Below are 27,993 nucleotides of genomic sequence, written 5' to 3' on the forward strand. Positions count from 1 at the left end.
TCGACCCCGTGTGGCGGCTGCGGACTGTGCCCGGCGCCGCCGCAGTCTGGTGGGGGGGTGGGGGGGGGAGCCGTGCCGCTGGCCGGGGGGGGGGACTTCGGCGAGGCCTGTGGGGGGGGGGGGTGGGGTCCAGGGTGGCGAGGGGAGTTACTGGGCGCCATTATTTGGCCGGCCGGGTTCGCGCACTGCCGCCGCCGTGCAGTATCGCGACCACGGACCCGGCCATTCTCCAGCCGTTTTTGCCGTGGGAGCCGGGAGCTTTACCCGGAGCGGCTACTGGCCCCTCAACGGTCCTGGAATCGGTGCAGCTGTTGCGCCGTTTTCTCTGGTGTAAAACGCCACTGTTCCCACGCTGGCGTCAGCACTTCGCGTGGAAATCGGAAAGTCCAGCCCCTTGTTTTTGAAATGTTCGCTTAAATCCCATGTAACATATATAAGAAATATAAGAGTAGCATTGGAGACTGGGAATATTGGTGGGCAGCGAACCAGACACTCTGCAGGGAGACAGAAGCGTTGCTTATCTTAAGACCAAACGAATTACAAGTCGCTTTCCTCCAGAGACAGAAGATGGCATTTTAAAGGTCAATGTTTATCAGATTAATTTGGCTGCCATTGTATATCCTTGAGCAGTGGCCATGATGTGTGTTACCCCAGCTGACCTGAGACATGAAATAAGGAGTCCAGCAAAGCACAGTCCTTCTCTGCGAATCGTTTGCAGCTCTCCTGCGTTGTCCCTGGTGCTAACCCCCGAAGCCTCCTTCCTAACGGGACGAGGGGGCTGGAACCTGCGGGGGTGGGGGGTCTCCATTGTCCGTGGCTGCGGTCGGCTCCCTGAATGCACACACAGCGTTCCAAACCAATCGGATGAACTGAGTGGCCCCCGGAGAATGGGTTTGGCGCCGGGCAACTAACCGGTTGTGATGCCCTGATTCCCCGCCAGCGACCCCGGCGCGCGACCCCGGGGTTGCAAATTTGCATCCATTTCAATATGATTGACAGGCTAAAAGCCCCATTCCCCCCCAAACCTCCCCCCCCCCCAGACCCCCCACCATTATGCACTGACCCCCACAGCAAGAAACCCAAGCGTAGCCCTGGCACGGTGGACTCCAAAGTGGGTCAAAAGGGTCAGTGCATAATTGAGGTGCTCCCCAAAAGACCATTGGAAGGCGCCCCCCTCCTCCCCGCAACGCAGATCCTACCCCCCCACTCGCTGAAAAGTACGGGCATCCTCTCCCTGACCAATGGAATAACAGGACACCCTCCCATATCTCACACACATGAGGGTGACCCGACCCCCTCCCCTACCACCACCCAGTCTCCCATAAGAAATCCCCCCCGATCAGACAGCCCCACCCACCCCCCTTCCCCCATCAGCCACCCCTGCCTGAGAACTGACAAGCAGTCCAGGCAGTACACTACATTTTCATTGACTCTTCCCTAACATCTGCTGCCTTAGACAAAAGAGTGCAAAGCAGTAGCTGTTCAGAGGGTCCCTCCAAAGCCAAGTACACTTGACAGGCCCTCAAATCCCTTGACAGCCTTTGAAATGCAAAACTCTGGTCAATTTCTCACAACAATACATTTCAACAGCCAGTGATTGACAGTTTTATTAATCCAGGCACAGGTGCTTGGGGGTTTGATTATTGATATTTCCATTCACGCTTGAATGCATCTCAAGTACCCTGCTTTCATCCTAAACGCAATGTTTCTGGACCCTCTTGCTGTGATTGACAGCTCCTCACCACATCAAAAGGAGCTAAGTGGTTTCACTTCCTCTTAGTCATAGGAGAAAGCAGTTAACTCCTTTTGATGTAGTGAGGAGCTGACAATCATAGCAAGAGGGTTTGGAAATATTGTGGTTAGCATCAGAGCAGAATCTGATGGGAGAACTCATGGGGGGCTGGGGGTCAGTGGTTTTGTCCGTGAGGAGAGGGTTGGGTCACCCTCATGCACGCATGCTGTGGGAGATGGTCCATTATTCCCGTGTTGCTCGGGGGGGGGGGAGGATGCCCCTACTTGTCAGTGTGGAGGGGATGCAGGATTGACATTGTGGGGGTGAGTGGGACCTGCCAACGGACCTCGGAATCGGGCTGCCCACTCAAAAACCCCATCAGAAACTATTGTTACCAGTGATTGGGCTACACCAATAGTCCCTGTGTTGAAGTGTGATGGGTCCGTAAGGGTATGTGGAGATTTTAAAACTACAATTAACCCAGTATTGGAACACCATCAACTTGCGTTAATTGAAGACTTTTTCCCTGGATTTCTGGAGGTCAGAAATTCAGTAAAAGAGGTCTTTCCCAGGCGTAACTTCAGATGAATGTGGCTGTAGAATCACAACCGTTACTTACAATAGTGACTCACAAAGGTCTTTTTCATTACAGAATACTTCCATGTGGGATAACTTCTGCACTTGCCCTTTATCAGAGACCCATGGATCAAATTCTGAGTGGACTATCTGGTGTACAGTGTTATCCAGATGACAATTTCATTACAGGTTCAAGTGATAGACGACACTTAAAGAACTTGGAAGCTATCTTGGAACAGTTCCATAATCACAATCTTAGAGTCAAAAAAGAAAAGCGTGAATTTTTTAAACCACCCATCACCTATCTGGGTCACGTCATTGACAAAGATGGTTTACATTAAGAAGGTGAACAAAGAACAAAGAACAAAGAAAAGTGCAGCACTGGAACAGGCCCTTCGGCCCTCCAAGCCTGCGCCGGCCATGCTGCCCGTCTAAACTAAAATCTTCTACACTTCCTGGGTCCGTATCCCTCTATTCCCATCCTATTCATGCATTTGTCAAGATGCCCCTTAATCGTCACTATCGTCCCTGCTTCCATCAGCTCCTCCGGCAGCGAGTTCCAGGCACCCACTACCCTCTGTATAAAAAAACTTGCCTCGTACATCTCCTCTAAACCTCGCCCCTCGCATCTTAAACATATGCCCCCTCGTAATTGACCCCTCTACCCTGGGAAACAATCTCTGACTATCCACTCTGTCTATGCCCCTCATAAATTTGTAGACCTCTATCAGGTCGTCCCTCAACCTCCTTCGTTCCAGTGAGAACAAACCGAGTTTATTCAACCTCTCCTCATAGCTAATGCCCTCCATACCAGGCAACATCCTGGTAAATCTCTTCTGCACCCTCTCTAAAGCCTCCACATCCTTCTGGTAGTGTGGCGACCAGAGTTGAACACTATACTCCAAGTGTGGCCTAACTAAGCTGTAACATGACTTGCCAATTCTTATACTCAATGCCCCGGCCAATGAAGGCAAGCATGCCATATGCCTTCTTAACTACCTTCTCCACATGTGTTGCCCCTTTCAGTGACCTGTGGACCTGTACACCTAGATCTCTCTGACTTTCAATACTCTTGAGGGTTCTACCATTCACTGTATACCATTCAGGTGGCTGAAATCCTTGAAGCCCCAAGTCCTCAAGATGTGATGCAATTGAGGTTATTTTTGCTCAATAATTATGGTAAATCTGTTCCTAACCTAGCAATGAGATCGAAGCCATTCTGTATTCTGTATCAAACAGTCACTGGATAGAAGAATGTGAAAATGCGTGTAAAAAGGTATAAGACATTTTAAAGAAGTCAGGGCTATTGATTAACTACAATCCCAAGCTAAGGTACAACTTGCTTGCGATGCATCACCCTGTGGGGTTGGTGCAGTTGTCTCTAGCTAACTCCTTCACTGCTCTCCTCCCCCCCACCACAAGGCTTAGCATCAATGTTTTATATACTTGTAACTCTATCGCTTGCCTCTCACAGAATGTCCTCAGGAGAGGAACGACCGATAGAATTTGCTTCACGGACACTTATTAGCGGAGAAAGGAATTGGGCTCAGTTAGAAAAAGAAGCTTCATATTCGGAGTAAGAAAGTTTCACCACTACCTTTACGGACATCACTTTACACTTTTGACAGGCCACCGACCCTTGGCGACAATCTCTGGCTTGTATAAAGGAATTCCTTCTTTTGCAGCTAGTCCGTTACAAGGGATGGTCTTTGATTTTGTCAGCACATCATTACGATATCCAGTGCCGTCCGTCGGAGCAGCAAGCAAACGCGGTTGCTTTATCCAGACTGCTGTTACAAATCAAACAAGAACCTGAGGAAAATTTCGTAAACACTCTGTATTTCTCACACATGGATAATGTACCTGGGACTTCATGTCAAGTACAGAGGTATACAAGAACCGGTCCAGTGACGGGGAAGGTTATGGCAATGGTCCTAAAATGTACGATGCCAGACGTACATCGTAAGAATCCAAATCTCAGGCTCTACACCACGGGAAGACTTGATCTGACAGTCCAGTGTGGAGTTCTATTATGGGGACTCTGAGTGATTATTCCTCCATGCTCGCTGTTATAAACCCCATGAGACCCACGGGGGCGACCTGAATAATCTCCCCGTGGGGCCCGTGAAGTACAAGCTCCCCCACTGAGGGGCGGAGGCCCAACAGCAAGCTGGTTAATTCCCCGAGATAAAAGGCAGCCCAGGAATGAACCGGAATCTCAGGATGATCCCGGCTGGTGTGATATTATCATGAATGTAAGAACTGCAAGGGTTAATGAAATGTCTAAATCAGCCACTAGATGGAGCTAGAGTTACAAGTATATAAGACGTTGACGCGAAGCCTTGTGGGGGGGGGGGGGGGGGGGGGGAGCAGTGAAGGAGTTAGCTATAGACAGACTGAAGTAAATATAGTGTGAGTAAGGGGGGGGAAGGGGAGAGGGGGGGGGGGATTTCAGGGTTGCTGCTGCACTGTCCGAGGGGGAACTGAAAATGGAAGAGGTGGTCGGGACGGGGGTTCCCCGCCTGGGGGACTGGAGGGTGCGGGAGGCGCGGGCACGGAACTGGCCTAAGATAGGAGATGGCTAGTCGGCGGGGGGGGGGGGGGGGGGGTAACCCCCCAATCCGGCTGATCACGTGGAATGTGAGAGGCCTAAATGGGCCGGTTAAGAGGGCCCGAGTGTTCGCGCACCTAAAGGGACTGAAGGCAGACGTGGTCATGCTTCAGGAGACACATCTGAAGGTGGCAGATCAGGTCAGGTTAAGGAAGGGATGGGTAGGACAGGTGTTCCATTCGGGGCTGGATGCGAAGAATAGAGGGTTGGCAATACTGCTGGGAAAGCGGGTGTCGTTTGAGGCCAAGAACATAGAAGCGGACAAGGGAGGCCGATACGTGATGGTGAGCGGTAGGTTGCAGGGGACGGAGGTGGTACTGGTGAATGTATATGCCCCAAACTGGGACGATGCTGGATTCATGAAACGGATGTTGGGGCGTATTCCAGACCTGGAGGTAGGGAGCTTGATAATGGGTGGGGATTTTAACACGGTGCTGGACCCAGCATTAGATCGCTCCAGATCTAGGACGGGGAAGAGGCCAGCTGCAGCCAAGGTGCTTAGGGGGTTTAGGACCAGATGGGGGGAGTAGATCCGTGGAGATTTGCCAGGCCTTTGGCCAGAGAATTTTCTTTTTTCTCCCACGTACCTAAGGCCTACTCCCGGATAGATTTTTTTGTTTTGGGCAGGGCAATGATCCCGAAAGTGGAGGGAACGGAGTATTCGGCCATAGCCATTTCAGACCATGCCCCTAGAGCTGGGGGAGGAGAGGGACCAACGCCCGTTGTGGCGGTTGGATGTGGGACTGCTGGCAGACGAGGAAGTGTGTGGGAGGGTGCGGGGGTGTATCGAAAGGTATCTGGAGGCCAACGGCAATGGGGAGTTGCAGGTGGGAGTAGTATGGGAGGCGTGGGAGTAGTATGGGAGGCGCTGAAGGCAGTGGTCAGGGAAGAGTTAATCTCCATCAGGGCTCATAGGGTGAAGAGAGAGGGCAGGGAGAGGGAGAGGTTAGTGGGGGAGATTTTAAGGGTGGACAGGAGATATGCAGAGGCTCCTGATGAGGGACTACTCAGGGAGAGACGAAGTCTCCAGACGGAGTTCAACCTGTTGACCACAGGGAAGGCAGAGGCACAGTGGAGGAAGGCACAGGGGGCGATATATGAATATGGGGAGAAGGCGAGTCGGATGCTGGCTCATCAGCTCCGTAAGAGGACGGCAGGGAGGGAAATAGGCGGAGTCAAAGATGGCAGGGGAACTACGGTGGGGAGTGCGGGGAAAGTGAATGAGGTTTTTAAGGCCTTTTACGAGGAGCTGTATAGGTCCCAGCTCCCAGGGGGAAAAGAGGGGATGCGGCGATTCGTGGACCAATTGAGGTTCCCAAGGGTGGAGGAGCAGGAGGTGGCTGGTTTGGGTGCGCCAATTGGGGTGGAGGAGCTGGTTACAGGACTGGGGAGCATGCAGGCAGGGAAGGCCCCGGAGCCGGATGGGTTCCTGGTGGAGTTTTATAGGAAGTATGTAGACCTGTTAGCCCCGTTGCTGGTAAGGACCTTTAATGAAGCAAGGACCCTGCCCCCGACAATGTCGGAGGCGACGATCTCTTTGATCCTGAAGCGGGATAAGGACCCACTGCAACGTGGGTCGTATAGACCGATCTCGCTCCTTAACGTAGATGCTAAGTTGCTGGCAAAAATGTTGGCCACGAGGATTGAGGGCTGTGTCCCAGGAGTGATTCACGAGGACCAGACGGGATTCGTAAAGGGTAGGCAGTTAAATACTAATGTGCGAAGGCTCCTAAATGTGATAATGATGCCATCGGTGGAGGGAGAAGCGGAGATAGTGGCAGCTATGGACGCGGAGAAGGCCTTTGATCGGGTAGAGTGGGAGTATCTCTGGGAAGTGTTGAGGAGGTTTGGGTTCGGGGGAGGGTTTATCAGTTGGGTTAAGCTCCTGTATAAAGCCCCGGTGGCGAGTGTGGTCACAAACCGGCGGAGGTCGGAGTATTTCCGGTTGTATCGAGGGACAAGGCAAGGGTGCCCCCTGTCCCCTCTGCTGTTCGCATTAGCAATTGAACCTTTGGCCATGGCGTTAAGGGAGTCGAGGAAATGGAAGGGGGTAGTTCGAGGGGGAGAGGAACATCGAGTGTCGCTGTACGCGGACGACCTGTTGCTGTACGTGGCGGATCCGGTGGAGGGGATGGTTGAGGTAATGCAGATCCTACGGGAGTTTGGAGACTTTTCGGGCTATACTATTGGGCAGCCAACGTGGCAATGATCCGTATGTGGGTGATGGAGGGAGAGGGGGCAGCGTGGAAGAGGTTGGAGATGGCATCCTGCAAAGGAATGAGCCTGGGGGCGCTGGTGACGGCACCGCTGCCGCTCTCGCCGACAAGGTACACCACGAGTCCGGTGGTGGCGTCAACGCTAACGATCTGGGGCCAGTGGAGACGACACAGGGGTGCAATGGGAACCTCGGTGTGGTCCCCAATCTGGGAGAACCACTGGTTTGTCCCAGGAACGATGGACGGGGGGTTTCAGAGCTGGCATCGGGCAGGGAACCTGTTCATTGATGGGACGTTTGCGAGCTTAGGGGCGCTGGAGGAGAAGTTTGGGCTACCCCCGGGAAACGCTTTCAGGTACATGCAAGTGAGGGCATTTGTGAAGCGGCAGGTGAGGGAATTTCCGCTACTCCCGGCACAGGGGATTCAGGATAGGGTGATTTCGGGCGTATGGGTCGGAGAGGGCAAGGTGTCGGCGATATACCAGGAGATGAAAGAAGAGGGGGAGGCTTTGGTAGAGGAGCTGAAGGGTAAATGGGAAGAGGAGTTGGGGGTGGAGATTGAGGAGGGTCTGTGGGCTGAGGCACTAAGTAGGGTTAATTCCTCTTCCTCGTGTGCCAGGCTTAGCCTGATACAGTTTAAGGTAGTGCACAGAGCGCATATGACGGGGGCGAGGCGGAGTAGGTTCTTTGGGGTAGAGGACAGATGTGGGAGGTGCTCAGGAAGCCCGGCGAACCATGTCCATATGTTTTGGTCATGCCCGGCACGCACTGGAGGGGTTCTGGAGGGGAGTTGCGGGAACAGTATCTAAGGTGGTGAAAGTCCGGGTCAAGCCAAGCTGGGGGCTAGCAATATTTGGAGTAGTGGACGAGCCGGGAGTGCAGGAGGCGAAAGAGGCCGGCATTCTGGCCTTTGCGTCCCTAGTAGCCCGGCGAAGGATCTTGCTAATGTGGAAGGAGGCGACGCCCCCCAGCCTGGAGGCCTGGATAAATGATATGGCTGGGTTTATCAAGTTGGAGAGGATAAAGTTTGCCTTGAGAGGGGCTGACAGGGGTTCTACAGGCGGTGGCAACCGTTCCTAGACTATCTCGCGGAGCGTTAAATGATGGTCGGACAGCAGCAGCAGCAACCCAGGGGGGGAGGGGGGAGAGGGGGAGGGAGGGGGGGGACAGCGTTCGTGGGGGGGGGGGGGGGGAAGGAGTGAGGGAGGGGGGAATGGGGGTTTCTCTGGGGGGCATTTGAGCAAGAAAATGTATGAATGAATCGGAAGCTGACATGTACGGGAAGAATCCTATGTACAAAGTTCTGTATCTTATTGACTTGCCGTGTTCATGTCTTGCCACGCAAGCTTTCTTTCTTTTCTTTGTTACGGGGGGGGGGGTTTGTTTATATGGTGGAAAATATTGTTGAAAAATTCTTAATAAATACATATTTTTAAAAATATATATAGTGTGAGTAAGAGCAGATCATAGTTTATTATAGTGTAGAGATTAGTTGTAAGTGAGCGTAGAGATTATACATTAATTATCAACTATATTATTTGGAAGTACGTGTTGAATCCAAATTAGTAATGTTAATAAATTTATAGCTTTGTTCAAGTTAAAGCGATTTTGTGGTCTGTGTGAACACTACGCCAACCATCCTGAATTTAGCAACTCAAAGAACACCACAGCTGGGACTTGGGACTGTTGCTTAGTTGCTAAATTTCCTAACTCTGAGTGGGAAATAAACCATTTTTGACTTACCTTTTCGGGACTCCTCATTGACCACAATACTTGCGAAACAAAATACTTGACCAACTACATGGGGGACATTCTGGTGTGGTGACGATGGAAGAATTGGCACTGCAGTTAATTTTGGTGGCTGGGACTCGATGCTCAAATTGAAGAGAAAGTAGGGCGAAGTCAGCCCCGTGCAAAAACTAAGGCATATCCCCCACTGCAACCCTTACATCCGTGGGAATGGCCAACACAGCCATGGCAGAGGATGCACTACTCTGGACCAGTGGAGGGACACATGTTCCCAGTGATGTTCGATGCACGCTCTAATTGGCTGGAAGTCGCAATCACGAAATCTAAGACGACCGAACAGACCATTGTGAGATATTACATGAGGTATTCGCAAGGTTTGGAAGGACGGAGCAAGTCGTTAGTGATAATGGAACTCAATTGATGTTGAAGAGTTTGAAGATTCCTTGAAGGGGATTGGTATTCAACTTATCAAGACAGCTCCATACCATCCTTCAACAAATAGATTGGCCGAACAATTTGTTCAATCAACTTTCTGGGGCGAAATTCTCCCCAAACGGCGCGATGTCCACCGACTGGCGCCCAAAACGGCACCAATCAGACGGGCATCGCGCCGGCCCAAAGGTGCGGAGCATTCCGCACCTTTGGGGGCCGAGCCCCAACATTGAGGGGCTAGGCCTGCGCCGGAGGGATTTCCGCCCCGCCAGCTGGCGGAAACGGCCTTTGTTGCTCCGCCAGCTGGCGCGGAAATGACATGTCGGGGCGGCGCATGCGCGGGAGCGTCAGCGGCTGCTGACAGTTTCCCGCACATGCGCAGTGGGGAGAGTCTCTTCCGCCTCCGCCATGGTGGAGACCGTTGCGGAGGCGGAAGGGAAAGAGTGCCCCCACGGCACAGGCCCGCCCGTGGATCGGTGGGCCCCGATCGCGGGCCAGGCCACCGTGGGGGCACCCCCCAGGGTCAGATCGCCCCGCACCCCCCCCCCCCCCCCAGCACCCCGGAGCCCGCCCACGCCGCCTTGTCCCGCCGGTAAATAGGTACTCTAATTTACGCCGGTGGGACTGGGACAGGCAATTTATCGGCGGGACTTCGGCCCATCCGGGCCGGAGAATCAAGCGGGGGGGCCCGCCAACCGGCGCGGCCCAATTCCCGCCCCCGCCGAATATCCGGTACCGGAGACTTCGGCAACCGGCGGGGGCGGGATTCACGGCAGCCAACGGCCATTCTCCGACCCGCTGGGGGGTCGGAGAATGACGCCCCTGATGTCGGATAGAAATACTGCACATGCAACAACGCAGAGCTCAGCAGAGATGCTAGTCTACAAGAGGAAATTGAGAACACAATTCAACCTCTTACTACCGCCTGATACTTCAGAGATTGTCAAACGACAACAACAAGCACATATTTCTAGGACGGAACAAAACTCAAAACGTAGAGTCTTCAACCAAGGAGAGCGACTTAATTAGCAAGGAGCTATATGACGAGCCATCATCCTCGAAAAAGCAGGTTCAATATCTTACCGCACAGCCAGATGATTAGCGAGTTTGGCAACATCATACTGACCAACTACTCGCTTCATGACCTGAGACCTATTACAGAGACAATTTCAGATTCTGTCCCTGCAGTCAGGGGCTGGTTTAGCACAGTGGGCTAAATCATAGAATTTACAGTGCAGAAGGAGGCCATTCGGCCCATCGAGTCTGCACCGGCTCTTGGAAAGAGCACCCTACCCTAGGTCAACACCTCCACCCTATCCCCATAACCCAGGAACCCCACCCAACACTAAGGGCAATTTTGGACACTATGGGCAATTTATCATGGCCAATCCACCTAACCCGCACATCTTTGGACTGTGGGAGGAAACCGGAGCACCCGGAGGAAACCCACGCAGACACGGGGAGGATGTGCAGACTCCGCACAGACAGTGACCCAAGCCGGAATCGAACCCGGGACCCTGGAGCTGTGAAGCATTTGTGCTATCCACAATGCTACCGTGCTGCCCCAAGGAAAACAGCTGGCTTGTAATGCAGAACAAGGCCAGCAGCGCGGGTTCAATTCCCGTGCCGGCCTCCCCGAACAGGCGCCGGAATGTGGCGACTAGGGGCTTTTCACAGTACCTTCATTGAAGCCGACTTGTGACAATAAGTGATTATTATTATCTTCAGCACTAACGGACAGACACCGAGGTAAATTCTCAAGACGCACCACCAACAAGAGGAAAGGTTTCAAGTAACCAGATTCCAGTATGTCGAGTACTAACTAGAAGAGACAGACGCCCTCTTAAGAGACTGTCTTATTGAGCGTTATATGTGGAAAATAACATAATGGTGTAAATTAATGTAATGGATATTTAAGGTGGCACAACGGTTAGCACTGCTGCCTCACGGCGCCGAGGACCCGGGTTCGATCCCGGCTCTGGGTCACTGTTCGTGTGGGGTTTGCACATTATCCCCGTGTTTGCGTGGGTCTCACCCCCACAACCCAAAGATGTGCAGGGTAGGTGGATTGGCCACGCTAAATTGCCCCTTGATTGGAAAAAAAATAAGAATTGGCTACTCTAAAATATTTTTTTTAATTTAAAAGTAATGGATATTTAATTGGATCTGTTGTTGAAGTGTTAAAAGAAAGGTTGTTTGCACTAAAGGAGTAAAGGGGGGGGGGGGGTTGTTATGTATTTACATAACTCTGCCTGCTGGTGAAACGTCGCTTGATCTTAGTGACGTCGGCGGAGTGCTTGTGGGAACATTAGTCCCCCATCTTGTATTGTATGGGCAACATTTCCAAGTTAAACCCGCTCTCTGTTTTCACGAACTTAAAGCTTGACACCTCCACTTCTTTTCTCTTTGTGGCTAACTAGAGAAATCTAACACACAGCCTAAATCTTATCATAGAATTTACAGTGCAGAAGGAGGCCATTCGGCCCATCGAGTCTGCACCGGCTCTTGGAACGAGCACCCTACCCAAGGTCAACACCTCCACCCTATCCCCACAACCCAGTAACCCCACCCAACACTAAGGGCAATTTTGGTCACTAAGGGCAACTTATCATGGCCAATCCACCGAACCTGCACATCTTTGGACTGTGGGAGGAAACCGGAGCACCCGGAGGAAACCCACGCAGACTCGGGGAGAACGTGCAGACTCCGCACAGTCAGTGACCCAGCCGGGAATCGAACCTGGGACCTTGGAGCTGTGAAGCAATTGTGCTATCCACAGTGCTACCGTGCTGCTCCGTGATCTACCGTGATGCAATGATCGCTGTCTGTAAATGTTCCCTCACTGACACTTGATCCTGGCCCACCTCATTTGATTTGATTAGATTTATTGTCACGTGTACCGAGGTACAGTGTAAAGTATTGTTCTGCATACAGTCCGGACAGATCGTTCCATGCATGAAAAAACATTGGACATACATAAATACACAATGTAAATACATAGGCACATGTATCGGGAGAAGCACATGGACTGTAGTACTACTCAGTAGAGAAGATGTGTGGAGAGATCAGTTCAGTCCATAAGAGGGTCGTTTAGGAGTCTGGGGCGCGATTCTCCAAAACGGGCGCGGGGATGACCTATTGTGTCGCCCACAGGAGGCCAGCTCGGCACTGGAGCGGTTCACGCCACCGCGCCAACCCGCGCATGCGCAGTTATGCCGTGCCAACTCGTGCATGCGCGGGGGACCTCTTCAACGTGCCAGCCCCTACGCAACATGGCGTGGGGGTTCAGGGGCCGGCCGTGCAAAAAGGTAGGCCCGTGGGGGGGGGGGGGGGGGGGGGGGAAGAGGCCAGCCCGCCGATCAGTGGGCCCCGATCGCGGGCCAGACCCCATCGGAGGCCCCCCCCCCCCCCCCCCCGGGGACGGAGCCCCCCCTACTCCCCCCCACACACACAGGCCGCCCCCCCCCCCCGCCCGAGCGTTCCCGCAGCATTCCCGCCAGCAGTGACCAGGGGTGAACGGCGCTGGCGAGACTCTGTCGTTTCCGCGGGGTCGCTCGGCCCATGTGGGCCGGAGAATCACCGGCCCCGCCAAGTCCAGCGGCCCACGACCGGCGCCGCCCCAAATGCGGCGGCACAAATGGCGGCGATTCTCCGCACCTCAGAGAATCGAGCGCCGGCCTCGGGGCGGCGGGGTGTGGTTGCGGCAATTCTCCGGCCCGGCACGGGGCTCAGAGAATCGCGCCCCTGGTAGGAACCTGTTATTGAGTCTGTTCGTGCGTGTTCTCAGACTTCTATATCTCCTGCCCAATGGAAGAAGTTGGAAGAGAGAATAACCCGGGTGGGAGGGGTCTTTGATTATGCTGCCCGCTTTCCCCAGGAATTAGCCCAGCAGCACCCCCTTTCGCACCGGACTGGACACACACTGCTGTAAAACATTCCCCTCAACACATTCTAGGAACTCTGCGGCCCCTCTCTGCCCTTTACGCACTTCGACCCCAGAGCCTGATCTAACGTTCGCGTCACATCCGACTTGTAATGTGACGCAGCTGGTACGCGGCTTGCCACTCCTCACGAGATCTGACGGGATCTCGCGGGACATGGCGATCTGGATCCCGTCCACAACAGGCGGGACCTAAACTTGCAGATTGAAGTGTGCAGTTAGACACACCCGAATATGCAACAGCCGGATCTAACCGGGGCCCGGGATCGATCCACTTACCAAGGAGACACAGCCGGGCGCCGTTTAACACTGGTCTCTGTGAGCGGTGACCAGGCGGAATGGCACTTGGGATCTCCCAAGGGGATCGGAAGCCCCCAAGTGGTCGGCCGCTGGGCAGGGTGGCACCAGGGCAGCAGTGCCAAGGTGGCATTTTCCCCGTGCCTGGAATTGGCCCTGTGCTGCCCGGCCTGTATGAGATGGGGCGCAGGGGGCTCAATGATCCCCTTATAGGTGAGTTGGGGGGGTGCGGGGGGTGTCGGAGGCCGTGGTGCTCCCATCTCTTCCTGCACTGGTGAGCGAAGCTCTATCCTGCAGGAAATGGGACGAAGTGAGGCCCCGGCGGGGTGTCCCTCACCGAGACCCCAAAATAGCGGGGTCGATCTCGGCATTACCAGCAGTGGGAATCACCCGGCTAAACGCGCTCGACACGGGGTTCATTTCCGTTAAATCGCACCCCCAGTCTACATTCGGATAATTAAAGTTCCCCGTTATAACTGCTCTATAAATCCTGCACCTATGTGTCATTTCTTTGCAAATTTGTTTCTTTGCATCTTGTCCCCGAGTTGCTGGTCTGCACACTTCACCGAGCGACGTAAATAAACCTTTCTGTTCCTTAGCTATGGCCAAGTAGATTCTGTCCTTGGCGCCTGTTGGATATCCTCTTCCTGCACCATTGCAACGCTCTCCTTAACCCAGACCGTCAGCTCTCCCCTTTTCTACCTTTCCTAATAACACCTCGTCCCGCCCTGCTTGGATTCTGGTCTATATTAGAGCCACAGTGCGGGATTTCCAAATAGCTCACACAATCTCTCTCTCTCTCTCCAATTAACTATTTATCTTGTCATCGCGCCTCTCTCTCTCGCTCTCTCTCTCTCTCTTGTCCCATTAGCTTTCACTCACACCCCACCCCCCCTCTCCCTGTCCAATCAGCTAGCCCCCATATTCTCTTTCTCTCTGTCACTCTCCTTCTCTTTAGCTTCAGCTCACACTCAGTTCTCCATTAGCTATCTCTAATGTTCTCTCTCCCTCTGCGTGTCACAGAGTAGCGCGGCAGCATAGTGGTTAGCACAATTGCTTCACAGCTCCAGGTTCGATTCCCGGCTTGGGTCACTGTCTGTGCGGAGTCTGCACCTTCTCCCCGTGTGTGCGTGGGTTTCCTCCGGGTGCTCCGGTTTCCTCCCACAGTCCAAAGATGTGCAAGTTGGGTAGATTGGCCGTGATAAATTGCCCTCAGTGTCCAAAAAATGTTAAGTGTGGGTTACTGGGTTACAGGGATAGGGTAGATACGTGGGCTTCAATAGGGTGCTCTTTGTAAGGGCCGGTGCAGACTCGATGGGCCGAATGGCCTCCTTCTGCACTGTAAATTCTATGACTATACTATGATTACACCCCACTCCCTGGTCCACTCACATTCCTCTGCTGTTTCGACAATGCCTCAGCAAGTCTGGTCAAGCTTTGAAATGAGCCGATACCCAGGCGCTAGGCAACCAGGCCCCGACAGCCAATCAGCTACAACACGTTACAGCCAGACGGGAAACACTGGGTGCAGACAGGTACCAACTCGAGTTACAATTTATCTCACCGACGCAGAATGGAAACGTGGGCAAAACAACAACTTGCATTGATATAGACCCTTGAACAAGGCTCTTCGCAGGAGAGCATTGAACAGAATTTGACACTGAGTCACGTGAGGTGGTATTAAGGTCAGGTGACCAAAAGCTTGGTCAGAAGGTAGGTTTGGAAGGAGCGCCTTGAAGGAGCAGGGCGAGGTAGGGGGAGGTAGAGAGATTTCGGGAGGGAATTCCAGAGCTTGGGGCGGCCGCCAATGATGAAGTGAGAAAAATGGAGGGTGGGCAGGAGACCAGAGGTGGAGGGGGTGCCGGGACCGTGGCGGGCTGCAGGGATGGAGGAGATTCCAGAGATCGGGAGAGATGAGTGATTTGAAAACAAAAATGAGGATTTTAGAATCGAGGAATTGTTGAGCCAGGAGCCCAGGAAGTCCAGCGAGCAGAGACGATGGTGGTTCTGGGGACTGAGTGTGCGTGAGGTTATTGAAAGCAGAAGTTCGGAGGAGCTCCAGTCTGATAAGTGTGACTATGGGAGGCCAGCCAGGAGTTTGATGACATAGTCAAGACCAGAGAGAACAGGAGTATTGATGGCCACACTTCAAAGATGTTCATTGGCTGTGAAGACATCACTCACGGTGAGAGGAATTTGGACGGTACATGGTGATTGGAGTTTGTGGTTCACAGATCTCCTCCTCTTTGTGTCTGAGTCTGTGTAGACTCATTGATAAGAGATTGTTCACTGTGACTCGTCAATAATTCCGTTATTGTTATACGATGTGACTATCATGGTGATAGAAGGCAAACTGGAGTTTGTACGTTCACCCCGTGGCTGTGTGATTTTCCTCCGGGTGCTCCGGTTTCCTCCCACAGTCCAAAGCCGGGCAGGTTAGGTTATGGGGATGGGGCGGGGGAGTGGGCCTAGGTCGAGTGCATTTTTGGAGGATCGGTGCAGACTCGATTGGGCTAAATGGCCTCCTTCTACACAGTAGGGATTCAGGGATTCTATGATAAAATACACTGCAGCAACTCACCAAGACTCCTTAGACAGCACCTTCCAAACCCACCACTACCACCTGGAAGGACAAGAGCAGCAGATACCTGGGAACCCCACCACCTCGAGGTTCCCCTCCAAGTCACCCACCACCCTGACTTGGAAATATATCGGCCGCTCCTTCACTGTCACTGGGGCGAAATCGCAGAACTACCTCCCTAACAGCACGGTGGGTGTACCTACACCTGCAGCGGTTCAAGGAGGCAGCTGACCACCAGCTTCTCAAGGGGCAATTAGGGATGGACAATAAAATTGCCGGCCTGGCCAGCGACGCCCACATCCCGTGAAAGAATTTTAAAACTCACAGAAACTTACAGATCCAAAGGGCCCATTCAGCCCATTGTAAGTGTGCTAGCCCTTTGAAAGAGGCGCCTAATTAGTGATGCACGATCAATAACCTCAGAAACGAGATTGGAGACAATTAAAGGCTTTAATACGCTAGATGTTTCCCCCAGCAGCGCAGATACAGAAGGAACGGGCTCTTATACCCCGCCTAGCAGGGCGGAGCTAACATACAGGCTTAACCAATGGGAACAAGTACATTCTCCACCAATGGTATTCCGGCATTACTAGGTACCGTAATCCTCCTAACTCAGACTACCACAATTAGAAAAACCCCTCTCTGCTCTCCAAAACTGTGAAAAATGTCAAATAGCTATCCAATTGTCTTTTGAAAAGTACCTTTGAATCAACTTGCACCACACAACGGATTTTGGTTTGATATCGGGCTCGCAATGTCACTTCATGCCTGACAGTTTTGTATATTTGATAGGAGGAAAGTTGTTTAATTTATTTGTCTCCACACACTCTCCCTCCACCCCCCTTCAAACCCCACGTATGCCCCCCCCCTCACCAACCCCCCCCCCCATTCCACTTATTTGAAGATGAATGGGGCAGGTTATGAACCGAGGTTTGACTGATGCTCACCTCCCTCTCTGCTAGTTGCCCTTGGTAACAACATCGGCACCACCACCACCCACAATAAAGTGTAATTCTAGATATTTTATCCCACAACACTTGGGGGGGGGGGGGGTGATGCTGAGGATGGCACAGCATGCCAGGGTGGGGGAGGGTCTGTGTAAAAGATTCACGTTATCATTGATACCAGCGACACAAGAGAGGGGCCGGGAACAGCAGAATTCTGGTGTGGTCTCGCTCCTCAGGCAACAACATTGTCTGAAGTCTACCTGAGAGCTGGAGAAGAGGCTCACACAGACATAGAGGAGAGAGAGTTAGACAGAAATAGCGGAGCAGAGACACACGTACATTCACTGAGAGGCGGGAATCTGGAGAAAGAGATTACAAAAACTCAGAGGGAAGCAGAGAGAGAGAGAAGGACAAAGAGAGAGACAGATATAGACAGAGAGTGGGGAAAAAAAGCAGAAAGAGAGGGAGGAAAATCGAGAGAGTGTGACAGAGGGAGAAATGTGCAGACGGATACACAGACACAACGTGGTGGCACGGTAGCACAGTTCGCAGTTGCTTCACAGCGCCAGGGTCCCGGGTTCGATTCCCGGCTTGGGTCACTGTCTGTGCGGAGTCTGCACGTTCTCCCCGTGTCTGCGTGGGTTTCCTCCGGGCGCTCCGGTTTCCTCCCGCAAATCCCGAAAGATGTGCTTGTTAGGTGAATTGGACATTCTGAATTCTCCCTCTGTGTACCCGAACAGGCGCCGGAGTGTGGCGACTAGGGGCTTTTCACAGTAACTTCATTGCAATGTTAATGTAAGTCTACTTGTGACACAAATAAAGATTATTATTATTATTACTACGCGTCCTCTGTTGGTGGATTCTGAATTTATCCCAGTCTTCGGGGATATCACTGACTTTTGCCTCCTTATATGCTTTTTCTTTCAACTTAATACTCTCCTTAGTTTCCATTTAAATAAAATTTGGCTTTTCTATTATTTCTGCCAAAGTGAACAACCTCACACCTCATACTCCATCTGCCAAATTTTTGCCCTCTCACTTAACCTATCAATATCTATTTGCATAGTCTCTGGGCCAGGCTTTCATCATCGATGAGGGAAGCACGAATGAGGGACTCCCCCACCTCCTTTAAAATGGCCCCCATCATCTGAAGACACAAATTGGAGAAACAGATGGATGGCCATCTGTTTCTGTTGATACAGTTCACAGATGGCCTCATTATACATGTTTGGCAAAACATCAAGACTCACTAATGGTTTAGTTCAACAAGAGCCTGCATCCTGGGGCGGCAGTGCAGTGTTTTTGTTGATTGGCTACCATACACTCAATCCCTTCATCCAAGTCACTAACAGAGAGCATAAACAACTGAGCCTCTCTCACTGATCGCTGTGGTACTCCACTGGCTACAGTTTGCCAACCTGAAAATAACCCAACTCGCTGTTTCCTGTTAGTTAACCAATCCTTTATCTAATGTATCACCCCCATGTCTTGCAAAGTAACCTTGTATGCGGAATCTTCGGAAATCCAAATATACCACATCTACTGGTTCCCCTGTGTCTATCCTGCTCGTTACGTCCTCAAAGAACTCGAATACATTCATCAAACTCAACATCCCTTTCATAAAGCCAAGTTGATTCTGCCTAACTGTATTATCATTTTCAAAATGCCCTTTCACTGCCTTTGTCCCAAGGTTATGAGAATGCTTTTGACCCTGTTCATGCCAGTGTTCGTTCTCTTTGTGAGTCTGAACTGTATGAAAACCGCAAGGAAAAAATTACTGTGGGTGTACTTACACCACTCAAACTGCCGGGGTTCAAGAAGGCAGCTCATCACCACATGCTCATGTGTAATTAACGATCGCCAATAAAAGCTGGTCTTACCATTCATCTTGTGAATGAATAAAAAACTTTCCCCCTTGTTTTCATCATTTTTTTTCACTTATTTTCTAATCTTTTCATGTCCTCTTTTACCATTCTTTCATCTGCTATCCTCGTGCTTAGCATAAGCATTTTCATTCGTATCAATTTTGCCCTTATTAATCTACTGGCCCATGGTGCAATTACTGAACCTTTTCTTCTTTCCTTTTACTGGTGTAGGTTTCTCCTGCACTCCATTGAGCAGCATTTTAAATATTTCCCCTTTGTCCTTTTACATTCTTTGTTTTCTCGAACGACATTTGCATCCCGTTAAAACCAGACCAGCAGTAAATCAATTTACCACTTTGGGCTTTGCCTTCCTCCTGCACTTCTCAATCATTTCCTCAAATTGTATCATGTTGTGATTGCTATTGCCTTCATGCTCCCCACACTTTTCTCCCCTTATCTATTCTGTTTCATTTCCCATTACTAGAATCCAGAAGTGGTGCATCACTTTTTAGAATTTTTAGATACGAGGTAAAAAGGAAGTTCTGCAAACATTGCCCCACAATTAGATGGTGGGGCATCGAACCCCATTATCAGGGCAAATCTCTTCGTACCTATTATTACAATCCGTATGGATTCTGTTTCTAATCTTTTTGTCAGTTTTGTCTCATTTTTTCTCCTGTCATTATGTTTTCTCTGATTTGTACAACTGCCCCACCATCCTTCCCTTTCTGATTATATTACAACCAACAACACTTAAAAGAGTGAATGTATTTAGAAAAAGAGGTGTTATCTCAATGAAACATACAAAGAAATAAGAGTCATAGAGTAATATTCATAGAGTCATAGAGTAATAGAGTCATAGAGTAATAGACATAGAGTAATAGAGTCATGGAGTCAGAGAGTAATAGTCATAGAGCAATAGTCATAGAGTCATAGAGTAATAGAGTCATAGAGTAAGTCATAGAGTAATAGTCATAGAGTCAGAGTAATAGAGTCATGGAGTCATAGAGTAATAGTCATAGAGTAATAGAGTCATGGAGTCATAAGTAATAGTCATAGAGTCATAGAGACATAGAGTAATAGTCATAGAGTAATAGAGTCATAGAGTAATAGTCATAGAGTAATAGAGTCATAGCATCATAGAGTAATAGTCATAGAGTAATAGTCATAGAGTAATAGTCATAGAGTAATAGAGTCATGGAGTCATAGAGTAATAGTTATAGTGTCATAGAGTAATAGTCATAGAGTCATAGAGTAATAGTCATAGTTTCATAGAGTAATAGTCATAGAGTCATAGAGTAATAGTCATAGAGTAATAGTCATAGTGTCATAGAGTAATAGTCATGGAGTCATAGAGTAATAGTCATAGTGTCATAGATTAATAGTCATAGAGTCATAGAGTAATAGTCATAGAGTAACAGAGTCATGGAGTCATAGAGTAATAGTTATAGTGTCATAGAGTAATAGTCATAGAGTCATAGAGTAATAGTCATAGTTTCATAGAGTAATAGTCATGCAGTCATAGAGTAATAGTCAGAGAGTAATAGAGTCATGGAGTTATGGAGTCATGGAGTAATAGTCATAGTGTCATAGATTAATAGTCATAGAGGCATAGAGTAATAGTCATAGAGTAATAGTCATAGTGTCATAGAGTAATAGTTATAGAGTCATAGAGTAATAGTCATAGAGTAACAGAGTCATGGAGTCATAGAGTAATAGTTATAGTGTCATAGAGTAATAGTCATAGAGTCATAGAGTAATAGTCATAGTTTCATAGAGTAATAGTCATATAGTCATAGAGTAATAGTCATAGAGTAATAGTCATAGTGTCATAGAGTAATAGTCATGCAGTCATAGAGTAATAGTCAGAGAGTAATAGAGTCATGGAGTTATGGAGTCATGGAGTAATAGTCATAGTGTCATAGATTAATAGTCATAGAGGCATAGAGTAATAGTCATAGAGTAATAGTCATAGTGTCATAGAGTAATAGTTATAGAGTCATAGAGTAATAGCCATAGAGTAATAGTCATAGAGTAATAGAGTCATGGAGTCATAGAGTAATAGTCATAGTGTCATAGAGTAATAGTCATAGAGTCATAGAGTAATAGTCATAGAGTCATAGAGTAATAGTCATAGTGTCAGAGAGTAATAGTCATAGTGTCATAGAGTAATAGAGTCATGGAGTCATAGAGTAATAGTCATAGTGTCATTGGATTGGATTGGATTGCATTGGATTTGTTTATTGTCACATGTACCGAGGTACAGTGAAAAGTATTTTTCTGCGAGCAGCTCAACAGATCATTAAGTACATGGGAAGAAAAGGGAATAAAAGAAAATACATAATAGGGCAACACAACATATACAATGTAACTACAAAAGCACTGGCATTGGATGAAGCATACAGGGTGTAGTGTTAATGAAATCAGTCCATAAGAGGGTCATTTAGGAGTCTGGTGACAGTGGGGAAGAAGCTGTTTTTGTGTCTGTTCGTGCGTGTTCTCAGACTTCTGTATCTCCTGCCCGATGGAAGAAGTTGGAAGAGTAAGTAAGCCGGGTGGGAGGGATCTTTGATTATACTGCCCGCTTTCCCCAGGCAGCGGGAGGTGTAGATGGAGTCAATGGATGGGAGGCAGGTTCGTGTGATGGACTGGGCGGTGTTCACGACTCTCTGAAGTTTCTTGCGGTCCTGGGCCGAGCAGTTGCCATACCAGGCTGTGATACAGCCTGATAGGATGCTTTCTATGGTGCATCTGTAAAAGTTGGTAAGAGTCAATGTGGACATGCCAAATTTCCTTAGTTTCCTGAGGAAGTATAGGCGCTGTTGTGCTTTCTTGGTGGTAGCGTCGACGTGGGTGGACCAGGACAGATTTTTGGAGATGTGCACCCCTAGGAATTTGAAACTGCTAACCATCTCCACCTCGGCCCCGTTGATGCTGACTGGGATATGTACAGTACTTTGCTTCCTGAAGTCAATTACCAGCTCTTTAGTTTTGCTGGCATAGAGTAATAGTCATGGAGTCATAGTATAATAGTCATAGTGTCATAGAGTAATAGTCATGGAGTCATAGAGTAATAGTCATAGAGTAATAATCATAGAGTCATAGAGTAATAGAGTCATGGAGTCATAGAGTAATAGTCATAGTATCATAGAGTAATAGAGTCATAGAGTAATAGTCATAGTGTCATAGAATAATAGAGTCATAGAGTAATAGTCATAGTATCATAGAATAATAAGAGTCATGGAGTCATAGAGTAATAGTCATAGTGTCATAGAGTAATAGAGTCATGGAGTCATGGAGTCATAGAGTAATAGTCAAAGTGTCATAGATAATAGAGTAATAGTCATCATGTCATACAGTAATGGAGCCATAGAGGAATAGTCATAGTGTCATAGAGTAATAGAGTCATGGGGCGTCATTCTCCGACCTCCCGCCGGGTCGGAGAATGGCCGTTGGCCGCCGTGAATCCCGCCCCCGCCGAAGTCTCCGGTACCGGAGATTGGGCGGGGGCGGGAATCGGGCCGCGCCGGTTGGCGGGGCCCCCCGCTCAATTCTCCGGCCCGGATGGGCCGAAGTCCCGCCCAGAAATTGCCTGTCCCCCCGGCGTAAATCAAAGCTGGTATTTACCAGCGGGACCAGGCGGTGTGGGCGGGCTCCGGGGTCCTGGGGGGGGCGCGGGGCGATCTGACCCTGGGGGGTGCCCCCACGGTGGCCTGGCCCGCGATCGGGGCCCTCCGATCCGCGGGCGGGCCTGTGCTGTGGAGGCACTCTTTCCCTTCCGCCTCCACCACGGTCTCCACCATGGCGGAGGCAGAAGAGACTCACCCCACTGCGCATGCGCGGGAAACTGTCGGCGGCCGCTGACGCTCCCACGCATGCGCCGCATTTCCGCGCCAGCTGGCGGGGCAACAAACGCCATTTCCGCCAGCTGGCAGGGCGGAAATCCCTCCGGCGTCGGCCTAGCCCCTCAATGTTGGGGCTCAGCCCCCAAAGATGCGGAGCATTCCGCACCTTTGGGCCGGCGCGATGCCCGTCTGATTGGCGCCATTTTTGGCGCCAGTCGGCGGACATCGCGCCATTGGGGGAGAATTTCGCCCATGGAGTCATAGAGTAATAATCAAAGTGTCATAGAGTAATAGAGTAATAGTCATCATGTCATACAGTAATGGAGCCATTGAGTAATAGTCATAGATTCATTGGGATCTGCAGCACAGAAAGGCCCTTCGGCCTATTGCGTTGGTCAAAAAACACCACCAAACTATTCTAATTCCACTTTCCAGCACTTGGCCCAAAGCCTAGTATGCTTTGTGATCGCAAGCGCACATCTAAATACTTCTGAAATGTTATGAGGGTCTCTGCCTCCACCACCCTTTCAGGCAACGAGTTCCAGACTCCCACCCCCCCCCTCTGGGTGTAAGGTTTTTCCTCATATCCCCTCTAAACCTCCTGCCCTTGACCTTAAATCTCTGCCCCCTGGTCATTGTTCCCTCCACCAAGGGGAAACGTTTCTTCCTGTCTACTCTATCTATGCTCCTCATAATTTTATACATCTCAATCATGTCCCCCCTCAGTCTCCTCTGCTCCAAGGAAAACAACCCCAGTCTATTGAATCTCTCTTCATAGCTAAAACTCTCCAGCCCAGGCAACATCCTGGTAAATCTCCTCTGCTCCCTTTCCAGTGCGATCACATCCCTCCTGTAATGTGGATTCCAGAACTGCCCACAATACTCCAGCTGTGGCCTAACCAACGTTTTATACAGTTACAGCATAACTTCCCTGTTCTTAAACTCAATGCCTCGGCTAATAAAGGTAAGTATACCATATGCCTTCTTAACCACTGTATCCACCTGCTCTGCTACCTTAAGGGACCAGCGTACATGCACACCAAGGTCCCATTGATCCTTGGTGCTTCCCAGGGTCCTGCAGTTCATCGTGCATTCCCTTGTCACAGTCTCAGAACAAAATGCCAGCCATTTAGGACAGAGATTAGAAGAAACAATAGGGCGGGATTCTCCGCTCCCACGCCGAAGTGGCCGCGCCGTCGTGAACGCCGTCGAGGTTCACGACGGCGCGGAACGGCCCCGGTCCCGACCGATTCAGGCCCTGACAATGGGCCAGTATCGGGGCCCCGTCATCTACCCGCGCCAGGCCTTGTCGCCCGCGTAAAAGCGGCGGCGCATAGATGACGCGGCCGGCGCCGCATAACGGGCGTCATCCGCACATGCGTGGTTGCCGTCCTCTCTAAGTCCGCCCCGCAAGAAGATGGGGGACGGATCTTGCGGGGCCGCGGAAGGAAGGAGGTCCTCCTTCAGAGAGGACGGCCCGACGATCGGTGGGCACCGATCGCGGGCCACCCCACATTCCAGGTGAAGCCCGGTGCAGGATCCCCCCTCGCCCCCCCACAGGCCGCCCCCCCCCCCCCCCCAGCGTTCACGCACCGCCCACGACTGTAGCGACCAGGTGTGGACGGCGCCGGTGGAACCCGCTGTTTTGGGCTGGCCGCTCGGCCCATCTGGGCCTCAGAATAGCGGGGGTGCCGGAGAATCGCCATTTTCGGTGTCTCCGGCGATTCTCCGGCCTGCGGCCCGCGAAACTCGACCGGGCCGTTCCCGCCACTTGGGAGAATCGCGGGAGGGCGTCGGACCGGCGTCCCGGAAATTTTGGTGGCCCAGGCGATTCTCCCAACCGGCGTGGGAGTGGAGAATCGCGCCCAATTTCACTCAAGAGGATTGTGAATCTTTGGAATTCTCTACCCCAGAGAGCTGGAGACTCGGATATTGAGTAGAGTCTTGGTTGAGGTTGAAAGATTTTGGGGCATTAACAGAATGTTAGGACCATGAGGGTACGTGTGGTTGAGGAAGAATGTAAGTCATGAACTTCTAGAATGACAATCGAGAATGGGTTTCATGGTCATCATTAAACTTTTAATTCCAAATTTTTGCTGAATTCAAATTTCACCATCGGCCTCTGTGGGATTCGAACCGAGAGTATTACTAGTCCAGTGACAATACCATTACACCACTGCTTCCCACTGGGGATGATGAGACTGCAATTGATTGTCAGAAAAATCCATCTAGTTCACTAATGTCCCCTTTAGGGAAGGAAAGTTGGGGTCCACACCTGCTCTCGCCTACTCTACATGTGACTCCAGACCCACAACACTGTGGCTAACTCATACTAGCATCCGTATAAGGAGCAGGATTAGGCCTTTCAGCCTCCTCAAGCTTGCTCCGCCACTCAATGGGATCATGGCCAATTTGACTGTGGCTTCAAATCCACATTCCACCTACCCCTGGTAACCTTGTTGGTCAACAACCGATCTACCTCTGCCTTCAAACATTCAATGACTCTGCCTCTACCCTCTCTGGGGGAGAGAGTTCTGGAGATTCAGGACCCTCTGCGAGAAAACATTTTCTCTGACCTCCATCTTCAACGAGAGATTGTTAAACTGTGTCCCCGAGGTCTCGTCTTCCCCACACGGGGAAACATCCTTTCCACATCCACCCTGCCAAGTCCCCTCAGGATCTTAGGTATTTCGATAAGGTCACTTCTCAATCCATCTGTACACCTGCAGCAAAACATCCCGACTTTCATATTCCATTCCTCTCGCAGTAAACAACAATATTCCATTTGCCTTCCTGGTCACTTGCTGTGCCTGAATACTTCCTTATTGTGATTCCTGTACCAGGCCACCAAGGTCCCTCTGTACCTCCGAGTTCCGCCATCGCCCTTCATTAAGATAATACGTTTATTTCTAATTCTTCCTGCCAAACAGTGGAGAAGTTCACATTTTCCCAGATTATACTCCATCTGCCAAGTCTCTGCCCAGTCACTTAACCTGCCCGTGCACCTTCACAGGCTCCTCGTGCAATCTTCACAATTTACTTTCCTCCCTGTCTTTGTGCCAATCAGAAAATTATGCGACTTGGTCCCATCATTCAAGTCATTGAGATAAGTTGTCAATATTTGAGGCCCCAGCCAAAAGTAATTAGGGATGGGCCACAAATGCTGGCATTACCAGTGACACCCACATCCCATAAACAAATAAAATGATTCAGCTGCTCGTCCCATTTTCCACATATCCATGGTTCAGTTATCCCTATATCCGTGTCGATCAGCTTCCGTTCCATGGGTTGCTATCTCTCGTTTCCTCCAACTTATTCCGGGTGCTTTGTACATTGCTGCAAAGCACTTTAATTCATAGAATTTACAGTGCAGAAGGAGGCCATTCGGCCCATCGAGTCTGCACCAGCCCTTGGAAAGAGCGCCCTACTCAAGCCTACACCTCCACCCTATCCCCTGTCATGTGAGAGTACCTTCAAGAAATGGGCGTTTATAAATGAGTGTATATATAAATATCTGTAGTGAGAGTACCTTTAAGAAATGGGTGTTTACGACTGCAGTGATGTCAGAGAGTGGGTGGAGCTGGGCTGTCTGTCAGCTTTTTACTTTCGTTTTTGAGCAGGCTGCAGGGTGTGTTTTAGTTTTGTTTTCAGTGTTGGAGCTGAAGCCAGACAGAGCAGGTGTACTGTTGTTCTCTCTGCCATCAAAAGACTATCGCTTGATAATTTGGTGAATTCAGAATTTTAAATGTTTTCAGTAGTGACTTTAACCTGATGTGCTACTGATAAAGGTTTTGTTTTTAAGTCGTATGGATGTTAAAAAGGAAAGCTTAAAGGTTTATTTAGTGTTGATATCTTTGGGGGTTGTATTTGAATTAATGGTTACTAAGATGTTCACTGTTTGTTTTAAAAAGGTTAACTTGAGTTCATAGAATAAACATTGTTTTGCTTTTAAAAAATACTTTTCCATTTCTGCTGTACCACACCTGTAGAGTGGGCCGTGTGCTCCCCATACCACAATCTAGTAAGTTGTGGGTCAGGTGATACACTTTGGGGTTCTCTAAACCCTGGCCCTTAACACCCCGTAACCCAATAACCCAACCTACCTTTTGGAGACTAAGGGGAAATTTAGCACGGCCAATCCACCTAACCTGCACGTCTTTGCACTGTGGGAGGAAACCGGAGCACCCGGAGGAAACCCACGCACACACGGGGGAGAATGTGCAGACTCCGCACAGACAGTGACCCAAGCCGGGAATCGAACCCGGGTCCCTGACGCTGTGAGGCAGCAGTGCTAACCACTGTGCTACCGTGCCGGCCCTAGTAGTTCCCTACTCTGACTTCAGTTTTCAAACCTCTGTTTGTTTTTACTTGCATCTGAACATTTATGTCACCCTTGTTTCTTATGCACAAAACAAATGGAAATCACAATGGAATTGGAATGGTTTCTAAGAGAATTTAAGGCTCATTAACTTCAGGGAGGGGCCAGGTCATTCAGAAATCTCTACGGTCAGAATAGCAATTTTAACACTCAGATCGACAGGAATTTGCCAGGTAAGAGCATGAAAGGACATTGAAGCCAAAACTGATGGATGACCAGTTGAGGTATTTGTGTCCAATATTCATTCCCGGCCTACAGTCCCCAGGAGTCTCCTCTCACCGTAGTCATTTGCTAATGATCGAGCCTGTCCTTTACGCTAATGAGCCCAAACATCTCCGAGAAACAGTTCCAATTAGCAAGCTCCAATTAGTTGAGGGATAACTATTGGCCCGGGTTTCTGGTGGCAGGGGTGGGGGTGGAGGGGGAGGGGCACTTCCTCCTCACCTTCGCAAGAGTGGCTGTGGGATGATATGGGTTCATTTTGATTGGGGGGGGGGGGGAGCGCAGGAGGCCAAAATGGTAGGAGCTCAGGAATCTCGGAGGGCTGTGAGACTGCAGGGGTTTACAGAGATAGGGAGGTTGGGGGTCGGGGGAGCCGGGGGGGGGGGGGGGTGGGGAGGGGGTGAGGTCATGGAGGGATTTTAAAACAGCGATAGAATTTAAAATTGAGGCATTGCTGAACTGGAACCTACTGTAGGTTAGCGAAGACCGGGGGTGATAGGGGAAGGAGACTTGGTGTCAGTTAAGACAAGTTAATGGATGGTAGGATGTGGGCAATCAGCCAGGGGCCCGTAAGAATAATTAAGTTTCGAGGTAACAATGTCT

At 50.3% G+C, this 27,993-nt stretch overlaps 1 protein-coding gene across 13 annotated transcripts in view; it reads right to left on the reverse strand.

Moving 5' to 3' along the window:
• Window positions 1-27,993, reverse strand: part of pde2a (phosphodiesterase 2A) — a 698,440-nt gene that overhangs the window by 490,258 nt on the left and 180,189 nt on the right. For 3 of the 13 annotated variants that reach the window (XM_072477463.1, XM_072477460.1, XM_072477469.1), the window contains one exon: window positions 3,906-4,098. The exons of 9 other annotated variants lie outside the window; for them this stretch is intronic. In XM_072477463.1, the coding sequence (XP_072333564.1) occupies window positions 3,906-3,917 (12 nt within the window). In that variant the 5' untranslated portion in view covers window positions 3,918-4,098. The remainder of the gene's footprint in view (window positions 1-3,905; window positions 4,099-27,993) is intronic. One more of the 13 variants, XM_072477462.1, reaches the window with a different exon arrangement.

Source organism: Scyliorhinus torazame, chromosome 15 (assembly GCF_047496885.1).
Source record: "Scyliorhinus torazame isolate Kashiwa2021f chromosome 15, sScyTor2.1, whole genome shotgun sequence".
Lineage (NCBI taxonomy): Eukaryota > Metazoa > Chordata > Chondrichthyes > Carcharhiniformes > Scyliorhinidae > Scyliorhinus > Scyliorhinus torazame.